Below are 18,440 nucleotides of genomic sequence, written 5' to 3' on the forward strand. Positions count from 1 at the left end.
ATTTGGCTGAATTAAAAAAGGAAATATTTGTAAGCTAGAAGTTTCTAAAACTTAACCTAGTATATAAAAACTAAAAGGGAAGGATCAGAACATTTAAGTTATTTAGGAAGCATTATCAAAACATTAATCTCACTTTATTGGAGTATCATTTAGCTAATACTTGGAACCTTTAAGCAAAATGGAAAACCATCATCATCATAAGCATACAAAGAACATAAACTGAACAACCATATTTTTCCATTTACTTACAAAACACTATGTGACTATTCACATGTAATTCAATACCTCTTTCAACAAAAAGAAAGGAAATGCAAACAGCAGTCTACAAACAGGTATTGGGGAACAAAAAATTGTAGGTACTAGTACACTTCTTAAATGACAATGCTTGATTGCTTATTAGCAGCCTCCAGGGTAAAGGAAATAATACCTATTATTGATTCATGATGCACTATAGTACTAAATGAGAATCTCTCCTGATCTGGAGAACTCAGAAAAATATTAAGAGTGGGTAGATGGCTAGTTAAATTTTATTAGCTGTGCTGCAGTACTTCATAAGAAGTGAACGATAGTTTATTTCAAAGCCTTGGAAAAAAAAAAAAATCATTTTCTAATTTCAAGAACAAAATAGCATGAATCAGAGCAGTTAAGGCAAATCAGCCATGAACAAGAGGGTGAAAAACAGCCCTTCCACAACATGAAAGTGGTACAGAATGTAAGTTGAAATATTACCTACATGAAAGGCAGCAGAAGTTACTCTCATAACTAGAATAATTGGTACAATGATCTAATAAATGATTTACTAACCTTGCAGCAGAAAAAACGAATAATCAGCATAAGCTTGAATTGAACAAATAGCTCAAGAGTAGTAGTCCTTTGCAAATCCTTCTCTGCAGGGCTGCTCTCGGTCCCTTCATCCCCCAGCCTGTGCCGATGCTGGGGGTTGCCCCAACCTGGGTGCAGGACCTTGCACTTGGCCTTGCTGAACCTCATGAGGTTCACATGGGCCCACCTCTCAAGCTTGTCCACGTCCCTCTGGATGGCATCCCACCCCTCAGGCATGTCAGCCACACCACTCAGCTTGGTGTCACCTGCAAACTTGCTGAGGGTGCACTCAATCCCACTGTTTTATGTCATTGATGAAGATATTAAACAGTACTGGTCCCAATACGGACTCCTGAGGGGCACCACTTATCACTGACCTCCATCTGGACACTGAGCTGTTGACCACTACCCTCTGCATGCAACCATCCAGCCAATTCCTCATCCACCAAACAGTCCACCCATCAAATCCATACCTCTCCATTTTAGAGAGAAGGATGTTGTGGGGGACCATGTCAAAGGCCTTACGGAAGTCCAGATAGGCAACAACAGGTGTCCTAATCCTATGAAGTATGGTCTCTTGATATGCAATGCTCTTGGAAATTACTCCTGTACAGTCACATCAGTTCCATTCAAATTCCCGCCGTGGTCCGAGTCCTAAGTATTCTTCTAAAAAAGAGTACCTAACTTGGCAGTAATATTCAATGTCAATTTACAATCCTGCATCCAAGTTATATAGGATCATCCAACTGTGAGAGAGGGCTATTGCATGCATTAATCTGCAAATGACACCACCAACACTACTACGTGTTTCAAAGAATGCTTGCTTTTGATCTAACGCTACCAGAACAAACAGTTTTGTGGGTTACAGAAAGGGGCAGCTTGGCTGAATACCAGAAGAGAGGCCGTCTCTCATGACAATCCATCTCGGGCATTCTTTTCTAGCTTATGGAGCTGTATGGACTGGATGGGCTCTGGAAACAGATCAAAGAGGATTTTGAACACACAGACATTACATTCCTTGATAAGCAATTCAATGACAGGCATTCTTCTGAATTCTTAAGACAACACTTTTACATTTTAGGAAAGGAGGAAAAAAAATCATCACCAACAATGAAAACCTAAGACACCTAGTTAAAAACAAAGATAGAAACGGTTGAATTAAAAAACAAATCATAGTATGAGCTTCCAGTTCAATAACTTATACATCTTTTAGTGTCATGTAACCTGCTTGCTTACAGAAAACTGCCTGCTTGGCAAGAGGACTCCTTGTAACATGGCTTCCTTCTGCCAAAAGAAGGGCAACATTGGGATACTTTCCAGCTCTTCAGTCACCAAAGCTTTTAAATGTGTATGCTGTCATGTTTGCCACATCTCACTGTGTCTTTTCCTATGCAAAGTTTTTAATCCTATGTTACAGCTTGTCATATCCTTGAAGCAGAGTAGTTGTGAAAGATACTGAATTGTCCACCTGTGAGAGCAAAACTCTTCTCCGTAAGTCTACAGCACAAATTTTAGAAATTATGCTTCCCAGGGGCTTCTCCTGGTCTTATCCATTTTTGGTTAACATACAAGTAAGATTAACCTTACTCCAATTAAACCACATCTGAAAATGCCAGGATAAACTGAGTGGTACTGAAAGGGGCTTGCAATCAGTACTTTTGACAGAAAGAGACTGACCCATCTGACCAGTTGGCAGTGGATTTTAGGGAGGAAAAAGTATTTGTTATGGTCTGATGTAATCCAGGACAAAAACTCAGTGGAAAAACAAAACAACCCTAACCCACATCAGTTTCAAACCTACAGGTCACCACCATAAGACTATTATATGATCAATCCTAATGGCATCTTTTTCTTTATTTTCTGTCACCTTATGGCACAAATTATTGCATATGAAGAACACATCAAGCATGACACTTAGTTCCAAAAATTCTAAATTAGTTTCCCCCTAACTCACTCTGCAGCTGGATATACTTTAATGCGATCAATATGCAGCTTTCTGTAGAACACAGCACATAAAAGCACATAATCCAAGAAACAAAGTCTGAACATTCGTCATATTTATGTCTTCCTACTCAACTTTTAAATTCTATTGTATCCAATGGGACTAATCATTAGTTGAAATAAGAGCATCTAACATATTTTGTATGGATGGAGATGAGCATGTGGACAAAAGGATTAGGTGAAAATAGCACTGAGCATTCACTTTGCAGGAGTGAGGTTCTTTCAGGTATTACATGTGGGAAGATTAATTACAGAAATTCTATTTCATAAGGAATACATTGCAGAAAAAAAGATCCAAAAAAGTCAAATACTCTGACAGTGCAATTAGGGATTAAAGTGTGACACAGTGCAATACTTACCAACAATCACAAAGTCTAAAATAGCTACCCTTTTTTTTTTCTAACTATGCCTCTTGCAAAGGAAAATTACATGAAGGAAGTAATTTTCCCCAAGCATAGCCTTCAACTTTTATTTCAGGTTTTCTAATTTTTCAAGAAAGTAGGTATCTTCCATGGTATTTCTTGCTTAGGTATGCAAAAAAGATGTTGACAGAAGACATTTTGAAGAATAAAACATGACAAGTTATATTTTTCATCTGTACAACTTTTACTTCAAGGCAAATTTGCTTCAAATGTAAGCATAACCATTTCACACGGTTCACCTTCTGGGCCATTTTATCCATTGCCCCCATTCTCAAATCCCTAAATTCTTCAGGAAGATATTCAATGTTTAATTTTAATCTGTATGGGCAACTATTTGTCTCACTTCTGCTACAGTGGTAGATGTTGCCAAATGGTACAATTACTCTGAATTAAGGAGATCTGACTGCTATCACATGTCTAAATTTCAGAGATTTCCTTCACAGGCTGATGACTGACAAATCACATACATCCATCTTTATATCAAATGACAATGCTGGCAAGCAGGCAGGTTTCAGGAAATTGGAATTAAAGCTTGTATTAGCCTTACTGAGATTTGCCTAGTTCAAAAGTTGTAAAGGTTTATTTAACCTGGAGAAAAAGTTGCATTGTCTTCACCTGTTTGTGCTGAACAGGGAAATTATAATGGGTGTATTAGTACCCACATGAATGAGACATGACAAACATTCTATACTTACATACAGTAGCGCCTTCCACTGGCTCCAAAAGCGAAAGTAAAACACACCAACTCGCACTACATGAACACACACACACGCAAAACTATAGTTGTATGCATCAGTCATGCAGCCCTTAACTGCGACCAGCTAAAAAGTAAAATATACAAATGCTGAGGAGCACACACCACCACTAGAGCACCAAGTGCAAAAATGAAGAACAGTAGATCCGTTTTTAAATTAGTCTGCAAATTCTCCTGGGCAGAAGAGATTTAGCTATGCAAACAATGAGAACTTCTTGTATATTATCGAGGACAATATATAAATTGGTAGGTTTTTTCCCTTCAAATTAATATGGGATTGATAAACAACTTTGGAAAAATTCACTGCTAACCACTTAAAACTGCAAATTAATCTTCAGCACCCAATCTTGAATATAATTTATCAGTGAGAAACTCCTGGAAGTACAGAATGGGTATGTCTATTATTGCACAGTAAACTAGATTTGGTAATAAAAATCTCTCCCTACCGTTAGATTAATAGTTTATGAAATTAATTATATCAGAACAAGCCAAAGAAGCAAACTCATTTAGCAAAAACTCTCCACTCAGTATTAACTAAAGGTTTTGTCTTGCAATTAGCTTTTTAATTATGGCAGCAGCTCAACAAACAAGTCCTCCAAATCTTTAAAAAAAGACTTGCACAATCTAGAATAAGACAAAGTCCCAGAATTCTACTGACAATTTATATTCTCACCAGGTCCTGTAAATGCAGTTATTTCATTACAAACACATACAATATGTGGTTCCATATTTATATATAAGAAAAAAAACAATCTACTTTTGTTAATTTGAACTTCAGGCCACTGCACTTAAGCCTCTGAGTTACAATTCAATATATACTGATGATGAAACACTTTCTACTTACATCTTTTTTCTATCCATGCAAAGGACAGCATTAATCAGCAACTATTCAGTATGCAAAATTCCACCTTTCATACTGGAACCTCTATGAGATTAGGAGATCACAGCTAGTTTTTCATCTCAATACTGCTGGCACAATTAACTTGGGTTTTAAGTTAACCAAAAAACATCACAGAGCACCTGAAAAAAATATTTCTTTATATTTTGTGGTACTGAAGAAGCTATCTGAGTTGGAGCAACTCCTCAATTTAAAAAATGTAATTGTCCCCAAATTAAGTAACCTCCCCCCTATTATTAGGGTTTTTTTACATAAAATGTGGTTTTCACTAAATGTTGGTTCCATCAAAAACTAAAAATCAATGAAGCTGAGATTCCATCCTTTATGGAGAAAGCATTTATTCAGACAACTTTATTCTCCTCTCTACCCCTCTACAAGGAATTAGATTATGCAGTTATCTTAAAATACTGGAAAAAAATAGATGCACCTACAGTTTAAATGTTTTTAAATGTGTTCTAATTATATGAATGAAGCTGTAGATTACACCATATTACTCAATATTTTAAGAAATTACTTTTTATCTATGATCTAATTTAGTCTCAGAATTTCCTGTCATTTCTTTTCCCCATTCATCTCCACAGTCATCTTGTTTTCTTCAATGTAGCTTATAGTAACGGAGAAAGTGAAGAACAGTTAAATTTGTGATGAAAATTAAATTAAACCAAAACTTTTTTGGTTTGTAATGTTGCTGTTTTTATGTAGCAACATAACTGAACCATTGAAATATCTGTCAAAATCTTACAATCCTTATTTCAATCTAATCTGGATGTCACAACATGCCAGAAAATTCTTCTGAAAACTGAAAAAATTTCTACAGCAGCAATATAATTTATCTACTCAGTTATCTCGGTATTAACCAGAACGCACAGCAGCACTTTGCTCAATTATGATTCTTGTTTTCCTCACTCTAAGAGCTAGATATTTAGTCCTTAAATAAAGCATCCCATCTCAGCCCAGGAAAGACCCCACCTGGAGTACTGCATCCACCTCTGGAGTCCTCAGCACAGGAAAGACATGGACCTTTTGGAGCGGGTCCAGAGGAGGGCCACAAAAACGATCAAAGGGATGGAACACGTCTCCTGTGAAGAAAGGCTGAGAGAGTTGGGGTTGTTCAGCCTGGAGAAGAGAAGGCTCCAGGGAGACCTCATAGCAGCCTTCCACTACATAAAGGGAGCCTACAAGAAAGATGGAGATGGACTTTTTACAAGGACACGCAGTGACAGGACAAGGGGTAATGGCTTTAAACTGAAAGAGGTTAGATTTAGATTATATGTAAGGAAGAAGTTCTTTACTGTGAAGGTGGTGAGGCACTGGAAGAGATTGCCCAGAGAGGTGGTAGATGCCCCATCCCTGGAAACATTCAAGGTCAGGCTGGACAGGGCTCTGAGCAACCGGATTTAGTTGAAGATGTCCCTGCTCATTGCAGGGGGGTTGGACTAGATAACCTTTAAAGGTCCCTTCCAACCCAAACTATTTTAAATTTCATAGTTTTCTTGAATTTTCCTTTTCAGAGGAGATTGACTTTTCTACACAAACATTATGTGCTATTAGCACTAAGTGTTTAAAGAAACATACTATGTTAACTTTAGTCTTTTAGCTTTACAGTATAAAACCTCATCATTGCAAAAGACTAAAAGCATGAAAATTAATAGTTTTTCACGTTAATTCAATAAATTAAATATTTTAACTCTCCATCTCACAGTAACTATTTACTCCTCTATACAGAAAAACAACCCCAAGTACATAACAGTTATCTATGTTATCAAAACAAGAAACAATCTTCACCAAGTTTAACACAAGGCAAGTCTCATTGGATTCTCTATGTTCGCTTTCAAGGTCTTCAGAAACTTTGAAGCCAGTTCATCATCTACCACCCGACCATCACTTGAAAGAGTCACTGTCATGAGTTGATGCTGCATAAGTTTCTCATTCCCTTCTTCATCTTCCACAATCTTCAGCTCTGGTCTTGCTCGGCCCACAGCTAGGATGCAGGCCTGTGGAGGGTTTATGACTGCAGTGAAGTCATTGATGCCAAACATGCCTAGATTGGAGATACTAAATGAAAGAGAAAAGAGTTACCAGTAATGTCAGAATTTATACATGCCTTAGAAAAAATAATCTATATTCAATGACTACTTTGACCTAATTCTCTCCCAAGGCCAAACCCATTAACTTTAAAATAGATCTGAACTGGATTTCAGTTGGGCACATTCAGACTCTCACGGGTTTGGGATTTTTGCAATTACAACTAATGCACCTTTTTAAAAGCCCCATTTCATAACAGTAATATATCCTTGCATTGCACGCACTAAAGGCGGAAAGTAGGACAGCAAAGTGGTATCTTCAAATAAACTTTGCCTGTCCCTGATCCAAGCCAAACGTCTTTTAGATTGAACCTCATAACTTTAAGTTACAATGGCTGCTGCTAACCAGCAATACAATTTGGGCATCTAGATATCACTCAGGCACAAGAAAGCGTCATCGTGCCTTTCTCCCTTCAACATTTTTGTCTGTGTCATCAACTGGGAAGTGGTATACTACGAAAGGCTTAGACTCTTGTGACAGATTGCCTATAGAGAAAGCTAGCCCATCTCCTCCTTTTTGTTATAGTTACTGTTTTGTTATATTTACTGCAAAGAGTGGAAAAAAGAATAATCCATATAGAACCACAGAAGAGTTTGTGTTGGAAGGGACCTTTAAAGGTCATCTAGTCTAACCCCCCTGCAATAAGCAGGGACATACATCTTCAACTAGATCAGGTTGCTCAGGGACCCATCCAACCAGACCTTCAATGTTTCCAGGGATGGGGCATCCACCACCTCTCTGGGCAACCTCTTCCAGTGTTTCGCCACCCCCATCGTAAAAAATTTCTTCCTTATAGCTAGTCTAAACCTACCCTCTTTCAGTTTAAAACCCTTACAGTTACCCTTTGTCCTACTGCAACAGGCCGTGCTAAAAAGTTTGTCCCCATCTTTCTTGTACGTAGTGGAAGGCTGCTATGACGTCTCACCGGAGCCTTCTCTTCTCCAGGCTGAACAACCCCCAACTCTCTCAGCCTTTCTTCACAGGAGAGGTGTTCCGTCCCTCTGATTGTTTTTGTGGCCCTCCTCTGGACCCACTCCAACAGGTCCATGTCCTTCTTATGCTGGGGACCCCAGAGCTGGACACAGTACTGCAGGTGGGGTCTTACCAGAGCAGAGAAGAGGAGCAGAATTACTTCCCTTAACCTGCTGGCCACGATTCTTTTGATGCAGCCCAGGATATGGTTGGCTTTCTGGGCTGTCAGCGCATGTTGCCAGCTCACGTTGCCACCTCATGTCCAGTTTTTATCCACCAGTACCCCCAAGTCCTTCTCTGCAGGGCTGCTCTCGGTCCCTTCATCCCCCAGCCTCTATTGATACCATGGGTTGCCCCAACCCGGGTGCAGAACCTTGCACTTGGCCTTGCTGAACCTCATGAGGTTCACATGGGCCCACCTCTCAAGCTTGTCCACGTCCCTCTGGATGGCATCCCATCCCTCAGGCATGTCAGCCACACCACTCAGCTTGGTGTCACCCACAAACTTGCTGAGGGTGCACTCAATCCCACTGTCTTATGTCATTGATGAAGATATTAAACAGTACTGGTCCCAATACGGACTCCTGAGGGGCACCACTCATCACTGACCTCCATCTGGATACTGAGCTGTTGACTGCTACCCTCTGGATGTGACCATCCAGGCAATTCCTTATTCACTGAATAGTCCATCTATCCATTTTAGAGAGAAGGATGTTATGTGGGACTGTATGAAATGCCTTACAGAAGTCCAGATAGATGACATCCATGGCTCTTCCCTTGTCCACTGATGTAGCTGCTCCATCATAGAAGGCCACTAGGTTGGTCAGCCAGGACTTGCCCTTGGTGAAGCCATGCTGGCTGTCTCAAATCACCTCCCTGTCCTCCATGTGCCTTAGCATAGCTTCTAGGAGGATCTGTTCCATGATCTTCCCAGGCACAGAGGTGAGGCTGACAGGTCGGTAGTTCCCAGGGTCCTCCTTTCTACCCTTTTTAAAAATGGGTGCAGTGTTTCCCTTTTTCCAGTCACTAGGGACTTCACCTGACTGCCATGACTTTTCAAATATCATGGAGAGTGGCTTGGGAATTGCATCAGCCAATTCCCTCAGGACTCTGGGATGCATTTCTCATCAGGTCCCATAGAGACTCATCAGGTTCCTCAGGCGGTCTGAAACCTGGTATTTTCTTACAGTGGGAGGGACCTTGCTCCCCCAGTCCTTGCCTTGAGGTCCATCCACTCAAGAGGTGTGGGAAGAGAGGTCGCCAGTGAAGACTGAGGCAAAAAAACTGCCGAGTACCTCAGCCTCCTCCTTGTCCATTGTTACCAGTTTGCCAGTCTTGCTCATTGGGGGGGCACGCTTTCTTTGACCTTCTTTTTCTGGCTGACATACTTACAGAAGCCCTTCTTATTATTCTTTGCATCCCTTGCCAAGTTCTGCTCCAGCCACACCTTGGCCTTCCTCACCCCATCCCTACACAACCGGGCAGTGTCCCTATACTCTTCCCAAGATACCTGTCCCTGCTTTCACTGCCTGTGCACTTCCTTCTTGTCCTTTAGTTTGACCAGCAGGTCTTGACTCATCCATCCTGGTCTCTTGCCTTCCTTTCCCGATTTCTTACACCTGGGGATCGAGAGCTCTTGCACTCTATGGAAAGCATCCGTAAAGGTCTGCCAGCTCTGTTCTGCTCCCTTGTCCCTGAGGGCAGTTTCCCAGGGGGTCCTACTGACTAACTCCTTGAACAGCTGGAAGTGTGCTTTCCTAAAATTCAGGCTCCTGACTTTACTCTTTGCTGACCCATACCCCTCAGGACTGCGAACTCCATCAGTGCATGATTGCTGCAGCCCAGGCCGCCTCCAGACTTGACGTCACCCATTAGCTCACTTGTGTTGGTGACCAACAGGTCCAGCAGCGTTGTTTATTACCTGGCTTAAGAAGTTATCCTCAAAGCATTCCAGGAGTCTCCTGGATTGCCTACAGCTTGCCATGCTACTTTTCCAGCAGATGTTGGGGTGGCTGAAGTCCCCCAGCAGGACGAAAGCCTGCGAGCACGATGCCTCCTGTAGCTGGACTGAGAAGGCTTTGTCAATAGGCTCCCCTTGATCAGGTTGGCCTGCAGTAGACACCAACCACAAGGTTCCCTTTGTTGCCTCGGTCTCCAATTCTTACCCATAAGCTTTTAACCTCCTCGTGGCTATTCTTCAGAGACAGCTCTTCACAGTCTATCCATTTCTTGATGTAGAGGGCAACCCCTCCGTCCCTCCTTCCTCGCCTGTCCCTTTTGAACAGCCTGTAGCCATTGATAGCTGCACTTCAGTCATGGGATTCATCCCACCAAGTTTCAGTAACGGCAACTAGGTCGTAGCTTTCGAGCAGCATGGTATTTTCCAGCGCCTCCTGTTTGCTGCCCGTGCTGCGTGCAGTGGTGTAGAGGCACTTCAGCTGGGCTGTCAGCCATGTCACCTTCTCAGGGGAACACCCCTTAATTCCTTTGAGGTATTTCACTGGTGTTTCACTGTTGGCTCCCAGTACCTCAAGAGCCCCTGGCTCATCTCTGTAAGACTTCCAAGTGTGCTTCAGTGTAGCCAGCACATCTCAAAGCAACAGGCTGAGGGCCCTCGCTAGCACGCCATCCCTCTAACCTTGGCATGTCATCCCACAGCTTGTCACGGGCAAGCCTGGTGCCATCCCCCTCCCCCTTCAGATCTAATTTAAAGCTCTGCCAATGAGCCCCGCTAGCTCATGAGCAAAGACCCTCTTCCCCCTTTGAGAAAGGCGAATCCCATCTGAAGCCAGCAGGCCTGGGGCTGCGCAGGCCATCCCATTATCGAAAACCCCCAAATTGTGGCGGGGACAGCAGCCGCGGAGCCACGTATTAATAGACTGGGTCCGTCTGTTTCTTCCAACGTTGCTGCCCGCAACTGGAAGGAGAGAGGAAAAAATAACCCATGCTCCAGATTCCTTTACCAACCATCCCAAGGCCCTGAAGTCTCTTTTGATCGCCCCTGGACTACGCATCGCAGCTTCATCGCCACCCGCATGGAAGTGCAGTAATGGGTAATAGTCCGAGGGCTGTACCAAGCTTGAAGTTTCCTAGTCATGTCCTTAACCCGGGCCCCAGGGAGGCAGCAGGCTTCCCTACGAGGAGGGTCTGTCTGGCATATTGGACCCTCTGTTCCCCTCAGAAGGGAGTCCCCTACAACTATAACCCATCTTTTCTTCCTCATGGAGGTGGTCATGACACAGGGCAGGGGGGGTGTGAGGGCCTTCCTGACCTTGTCAACACCTCTGGTGTAGATGGACTGTCATCCATATCATCTGTTGACTGGCTTTCCACATCCAGCGCCTCATACTTGTTGTCCAGAGGCACCTGGGAAGGCAAGGAGCGCGTTCATCTGCCACCCTGAGCTTGGACTTTCCTCCATTCACTCCTTTCCTTTAAGCTACTGTCTTCAGCCTGGCAGGGGGAGGATACAGGATCCCTTTGATCTTGGTATTTTTCTGGTGGCTGTTCCCATTTCTGTCTCAGGGAGGGCAGAGCATGGTTCCACCAGTATATCTCTTTCTCAAGACTCCCTGATGGTCCTTAGCCTTTCTACTTCCTCTCGTAGGTCTGCCACCAGGCTGAGCAGATCATCCACCTAGTCACACCTCACACAGCTGTTCTCACTAGTGCCATCTGTCACCAGTGAAACACCCAGTTATTCACACCTAGGGGCCATTTGTGTTGATGAAGACATCCAAGCTTCCACTGTTGCATTTCCTTATGTTTTTTCTGCTGAAAGGCTTAGAGATTTTTTTGGCCACTCCTCCAGCATGAGAGCCACATACTCCAGACAGTTGGAACTCAGGCACATTAATATACATTACAGCAATGTTTCTGCAGAAGTCTGTAGTATTACTCTCATCACAGATTATCTATTCTAGAATAGGATTAACATAAGCATTCAGAATTAGCTTTTAAAAAATTGACAAAAAGTGAGCTAAGCTAAACTTTATTTAATAAAAAATGCTGCCTGATGACAATGTGTCAAAAAACACAGTACGTTAAAAGTTTTAGAAACTTGGGGACCGTAAAAAGTCAGCCGAGAAATTAATTGTACAACTGTGTCACTGTATTTATGCTAGTGTTTTACACATGCCAGTTGTTTTTCATCACTGAGTTCACTAGCTCTTTTTGCAGAGTACATTTTATAGAAATAAAATATTTACTAAATATATGCTACTATGTAAAATTTTCTACTCAGTTTTTAATGTTTCAGTTAAAAGTAAACTATAAGAGTTAACGCCACAACCTTCCTGTAACTTTTTTTTGCCCCTCTAGAGACATTCCTCTGAAGAGTGAATTGAAGACAAACTGGACATCATTGTCTGCTGCGGTACCTCTGCCAAACAACTCCTTTTAAAATATTTATTTTAAAACTATTATCAGTGGGTCTTCCTAACTACAGAATGCAATTTAAAAAAAAAAAACAAAACCAAAACACCAACATTCTTCTGCAATGGGGAAAAATTAGGTGCAAAAATAAAAGTCAGATCAGTCTCAGTATGAAAAACATGAATTTCACACCAGGCTCAGATGAAATAAACCTGTACCAAGATAATTGTTTCTCCCTGATACAGGACACTCAGCCTAGGTTTGACACTCAGAATCATCACATGGAGTTTCATCCTAAATGGAGCAAGATTTTAAAAGGCAATGCATTAACACACAGTGGAATAGCTGAGGATAAAACAGTTCTGAACCCACACTGCACATATTAAATGCTGCTAAGGAGTTTTACCTAAAAGATCCTCCCTGGTACTCTTCTGGTAACAGTTTTCCATCTCTTGCTTTCTTTGCTAGAGTCTAAGGAAAATGAAAGAAGAAAAAGAAGAGAAGAGAGAAAAGAAATTAAAGCATTGTAATAGCTTAATTCTTTTTACTTTAGTAAGACATTGTAAGTACCATACAGCCATTAAAAGGTCATCTGCTTTTGGATTTAGGGAAGCACCTCAGCAACATTGTTGTTGTAGCTGCAATGATTTGGCAAAGAGACTAGGACACAAAACTTCATTTTCCCAACGACACTGGCTGTTCAGTAAAAGCTGTTCTCTCACCTTACAAACCTTGATCCAGTTTTCGCAATGGAACCACCATTCTCCCTGGTGTTTCTAGATGATAAAAATATCTAGCGAAATACTGATGAGACAAATTCACAGTATTCTTAATGTATTTGTTTAAAGAAACTGCCATGCACCACTTCAGAACTTCCTAGCAGATTGAATGTATTTCTTCCAGCTAAGCATTCAACTACCTTAAAGACCACCCTTCCTGTGACCTCCATTTCATTTGTGAGACTTTTCTACTTCTAAATATAACAGAAGGAACTATCCACAAACGTTTTGTTCAAAATACAGCCCAAGAAGTTCATGCTATGCTCTAAAATAAGACCAGGGAGAAAAAGATCCTTATCCCCCCCTAGGATTTTTCTAGCTCAGCAGTCTCCTTAGATGGAAGCAGTGAGAATCAGGATGAATAATTGTTACAGTAGTTGTCCAATAAGGAAGAAAGGACTGTGTGGACCTCAAGAGAAATGGCACTCATTGGTGGGTCAAGAGCCAGTTATTGAGACACCAGCCCATTCCTAACACCTTGTGAGTACCCAGTGGAAAAGGTGGTGACTGGAAAGGTGTCAGACAACTTCTCCATTAGTAGCAACCTTTTCAAAATCAGGAGCTCTTCAACTGACAGCAGAGACTGAAGTGGGAATATATGCAGGACAGATGATCTATCCTATTCATAAAGAATACATGTAGTGTTTTTGGCTTGTATCATATTTATTCCACAGGTGGAAAAGCTCATGGAAAATGTCACATTGTGACAATTGCAGCATTATGACATTTTAAGACAAAAATAACTGTTGCCAAAAGCACAGTCAGGGAAATAGACTCAGATCTGCTTCTGGGAAGACTGATAAAAGGAACACAGTCTGTTTATGTTTTCCTTCTTCTGGTAAAAAGAATAAAACTAATGATAGTTTCCAATAATTTAATTATGTTAGGGAAATTTCAGTGGAAGTGAATAAAAAACCCCCCAAAATCTACTTTATCACAACATGAAAAAAGTGATATATCACATTTGTGAAACTTTCCTGGAGATTATACTTTCTAGGAATTTTCCACTCCCTTTTTAGGAATTCTACCACTGTTTTTTTTAGGATTTTTTCCATATTCTTTCTAGGAATTGACTCCCCCCCCCCCCCCCCCCCCCCTTTTTTTTTGTAAATTTCTATACTGCTTTCCAGGAATTGCCCGTTCTGCTTTCCAGGTATTTTCTACACGCATTCTATGAATATCCTGTCAAGCACTCAATTCAATCTATGAAGAGGTAATTTCTATGAAACATTATCCCTGCCTTTAAGGACCAGAGTCAGTAAGTGGAAACTGTGATCGAATTGACTACTTTTTGTTTGCATGTGGGTGGAGGTAGATTCATTACAAGATAAACTTCCGCACAGATAATGAATTGGTTAGTAGTTATAGTTGTGATGTGGATTAATCCCCTTTCATGTTGTAATATAACTCTGTTGGTCATGGTAAACAAGTGTCTTCCCTGTATACGTTTCTAAACATCTTTCAGGCAAGGGTTCTGAAAGACCACAGTAGTTTAACAACTGCAATGACTTCAGCTTAGAAATAAAACCCAAGAAGTTTAAGAGAATCTCATCCTAATGAATCACCCACTAAATTCAGGCTTACATCAAGTTTTACAAAACTTTGACATCCTTATTATGAATTTAAAAGTTAAAAGGTGTGGTGGCACATTCACGCCCCCTCCTGGGCTGCTCTATGATCTCAGGGATTCCCATTAGGCCTTAGCATTTGTGTAATGAGTTGGACAGTTAAGTGTCCCTTGACTGTACCAGGAACTCTTGAACAGCTAAGGCAATGAGCAGCACTGACCATACCAAGGATTCCTGTTGCCTGGTGGAGGCAGGGAATGGGAGCAGGAATAATTAGCCATCTCCTCACAGCCTTGGGGCATCCCTTCTCTTGTTTAAGTTGTTCCCTGACAGCCTTGGAGCATCCCTTATCTGAATCATAGCTTGTGTGAAATGGTACCAGTGCTACTGGAATTCCAGTAATTTCCTGATGACTAAAGCCAATCATCTCACAAACCTATAAACAGTGGTCCTAAGTGAGGCCCTTTGAGCTCTCCTGGACCACAGTGGGCTGCATCCAGCATCTCCCTCTGAGTGGGATACCTCTCAGAGCTTGCAAACTTTCCAGTTAGTGAAAATCGGAGGACCATTGCTGAAAGCTCTTGATGGGACGTGGGCTGATACCCTTCGTCCGTTGAGAAAGTGGTGAGACACTTGACATGAATATTTCATTGAACTCGAGAGGAATTTTTAATGGTGGGGCCGGGGGGCAGGGGGGAGTGAGAGAGAGAGAGAGATATCTTAGCATCTGTGTGCATGCATGTGTGAACTAACTCGGATATCCTATAGCAAGTATAGTCCAAATATTCAAAATCTATACACAAGTCACTGTTGTGATTATAGTAAATTCTATTCAAACTGTGAATGAACCTCAGACTGCTGTTACACACATAATTCCTTTAGACATAAACGACTGCCCAAGCCTGGGACTAGGAACGGATCCAGCTGCACCTAAAAAGTGTGCAGTTTAGAAAAGGAGTTTAGAAAACAAGGGGGTCTTCTCTGAACCTTGTGACTCAATGGGAGGGTCTCCCCTAACTTTTTTATATCTCCGACATCTGGGCAAATCATGAAAAATCAATTCTAACTTGGTTTTCCTTTGTATGTTTCTTTATTACCCTTTTGTATGTTTCTTTATTACCCTTTTGCATCTTCAGTCTCTGTATAAATAATTCTAGTTTGATTCTACCTTGATTTTCCTTTGTATGTTTCATCCTTGTATGAAGTAATAGAGTGAACCTTGCTATCAAACTTCAGTGAAGTGGCACTTTTATAAATTCCTATTAAATCACTTTTGCTAATACCTTTGATGGTGATTCTTTAAGTGGTCCAAACCACTCTTTTCGCAACAAAAGGATACACTGAATTTTATTTTAGGCTTTTATTAATCTCTGAATAATTAGTGAACCAGAAGACAATACCCACGGGAACCGCGTTCACACAATAGGGTCAATATGAGCATAATGCATATATGCAATTGCATTATTTGAATAATGGAAATATGGTGCTAGGATGCACATGACCTGGAAAGAAGTTAAAATTAACATGCAGCAGAAGGGGATATATAAGCAATCTACACAAAGAAAGTACCTGCCAAACTACAGGGAGACCAGCATAGGAGCAGCTGCAGTTTCAGTTTGTGCCTCCCACGTGCGCATGTCAGGTACATATATATTTCAGTAATTCAGTGAAGAAGTTTAAAAGCAAAATTATGTTAGTGTGTACACCTGCAATCTATGTGACCCAATGACTTTCATATTGAGCAGTGTGACCTATGTTACACACATTCCATTTGAAATGAAAGGGGAATGCTTACTTTATCATAGCCCTATTAAACATAATGCAAACATACATTCCCATCATGGGAACTGCAGGACACCGTAATTTATGGTAAGAGAGGTTTGTAATACTGCATCACAGTATCACAGGTATTGGGGATGATAATGAAAGCACAACCTATACTGCACTTCTCATAATGCTTTTCTTCTTGTCATTCCATCACTAATCACAGAATAAAGTAGCAATCTCAGCTGACCATTCTCCTTGGCTGGCTATTATATTAGTGAAAGGATTTGCTTTCACAACACATTCAACATGAAGTAAACAATATGGACTGGAAAAATCTTAAAAACATTCAATTATGAATGTTCTGTGGCATAACACTTACGCCTTTTTCTGCTACAACTTTGTTGGTTGTTCCCCTCTGCCAACACAGACTATTATTATTTCTGTAGTTTTCGGTAAAATACAAAAATTTACAAAGTGCAGCTTGTGTCTAGTTTTGGGACAGTTTTATGCCCTAGCAGCTACTTCCACTGCATTCCTCAGATACTGCAGGCCTTTGATTAACACTCATTAAATGACAAAAAAAGGCTTGTGTTAGGGCATTTCATCACTCATTCAATTTTTGCCTGCCAAGAAATACTTCTTCTGTAGCTGGCAACAACTGCCACAGATTCAAGTCACTAACTGGCACCCGGTCTATGCAAAATACTGCTCATCAGTCTGAGGAGTTTAATGTTACCTTTTGGGTGACATTCTCAACTGAACTGCATATTGAAAAAATGCAGACAGAAATAAGTGCCATAATGTAACTGCACAGAGTAACACAAGCAGCTACAAGAAAATTTCTGGGAAAGCGGGGGGGGGGAAACCTCCCAAACAAACACAATCTCAAACCCAAAGACCGGAAATACTAAAGAAATTAACATTATCTAGCTTTCTCAGGAGGATTAAAGAAATACAATTATATTAAATTCCAGAAGTCTGTACATGTTTATTGTTCAGTCTAGCCAACATTCAACTAAATAACATGATGACTAAGTTACTGTTAATTAAAAATGAACAGAGTTGCAAAATTTATAATAATTTTGAAGTCTAAGGAATGCTGAAACTGCTTTAGATCCATTTTAAAACTGCCTTTGTTATCACTGATGTGTACCTGGGTCATGTTACATTTTCTGCTACAAAAAAAACTATATAGGTACTATACTCCTCAGCCTACTGTACATTTAAGACCAACCTTTGCAGAGGCAGCAATTTCCTTTATTCCCTTGGCAGTAACATCTTTTATGATTGGTGTAATGAGACCCCGGTCTGTTGCCACAGCAATAGAAATGTCAATGGACTGCAGCTGCCTGCAGACTTCTCCATCCCAGGTTACATTCACATCTGGCATTTGCTAGAAGAGAGAGAGAGTAAAAAAAAGACAGCTGTTAAAAGAACAACGGTGCAATCAATTATCAAGAAAAAGGAAAATCCTTTAAGACACATAGCTTACATTACATAAGACACATACAGGCATTCACCAAATTAATTAGTGCAATACAAACTGCTGTCTGTAAATGCAGGCAAAAGAATAGGTCACATCTGTCATCAGGACTGCCATGAGCAAGACAAAAAAAAAATATCACTGTGAGAGTCTAAGAGTAGATGTACATGATTGGCTTGCATTTATTTTCTTTTATTTAAACTTACTTTGTCAAATAGCATGAATGTATGCTCCAGGAACTGAAAATGGCAGGGCAGCCAGAAGGTTTTTGGTGCTGCTGGAAAAAAATTAACAAAAGCCTACAAATTCCTTCAGGAGTCACTGATACCACCTTACGAATGCCCAGCACGCAAAGCTACAAATCAGTGTAATTTCTCCCCCCAAATAAGTCACAGGATGTTGACTTAAAAAACATGGAAATGGACAGCTTTACTATACCTATGTGTTGTTTTCCACTCGTCTCTCAAGCATGACTCTCAACAAAGAAAGGTACAAATAGAATATGCTGCAGATGC

General features: G+C 40.9%; 1 protein-coding gene across 5 annotated transcripts in view; it reads right to left on the minus strand.

Moving 5' to 3' along the window:
• Window positions 1-6,686: 6,686 nt before the first annotated feature.
• Window positions 6,687-18,440, minus strand: part of PDHX (pyruvate dehydrogenase complex component X) — a 60,721-nt gene continuing 48,967 nt past the window's right edge. For 3 of the 5 annotated variants that reach the window (XM_030035943.1, XM_030035950.1, XM_041128445.1), the window contains 3 exons: window positions 17,677-17,835; window positions 12,735-12,799; window positions 6,687-6,952 (listed from right to left, as the gene is read on the minus strand). In XM_030035943.1, the coding sequence (XP_029891803.1) occupies window positions 6,688-6,952; window positions 12,735-12,799; window positions 17,677-17,835 (489 nt within the window). In that variant the 3' untranslated portion in view covers window position 6,687. Of the gene's footprint in view, window positions 6,953-10,668; window positions 10,872-11,225; window positions 11,321-12,734; window positions 12,800-17,676; window positions 17,836-18,440 lie in introns of those variants that run through there. The other 2 variants (XM_041128450.1, XM_041128451.1) reach the window with 2 other exon arrangements.

This window comes from Aquila chrysaetos, chromosome 2 (assembly GCF_900496995.4).
Source record: "Aquila chrysaetos chrysaetos chromosome 2, bAquChr1.4, whole genome shotgun sequence".
NCBI classification, from domain to species: Eukaryota; Metazoa; Chordata; class Aves; order Accipitriformes; family Accipitridae; genus Aquila; species Aquila chrysaetos.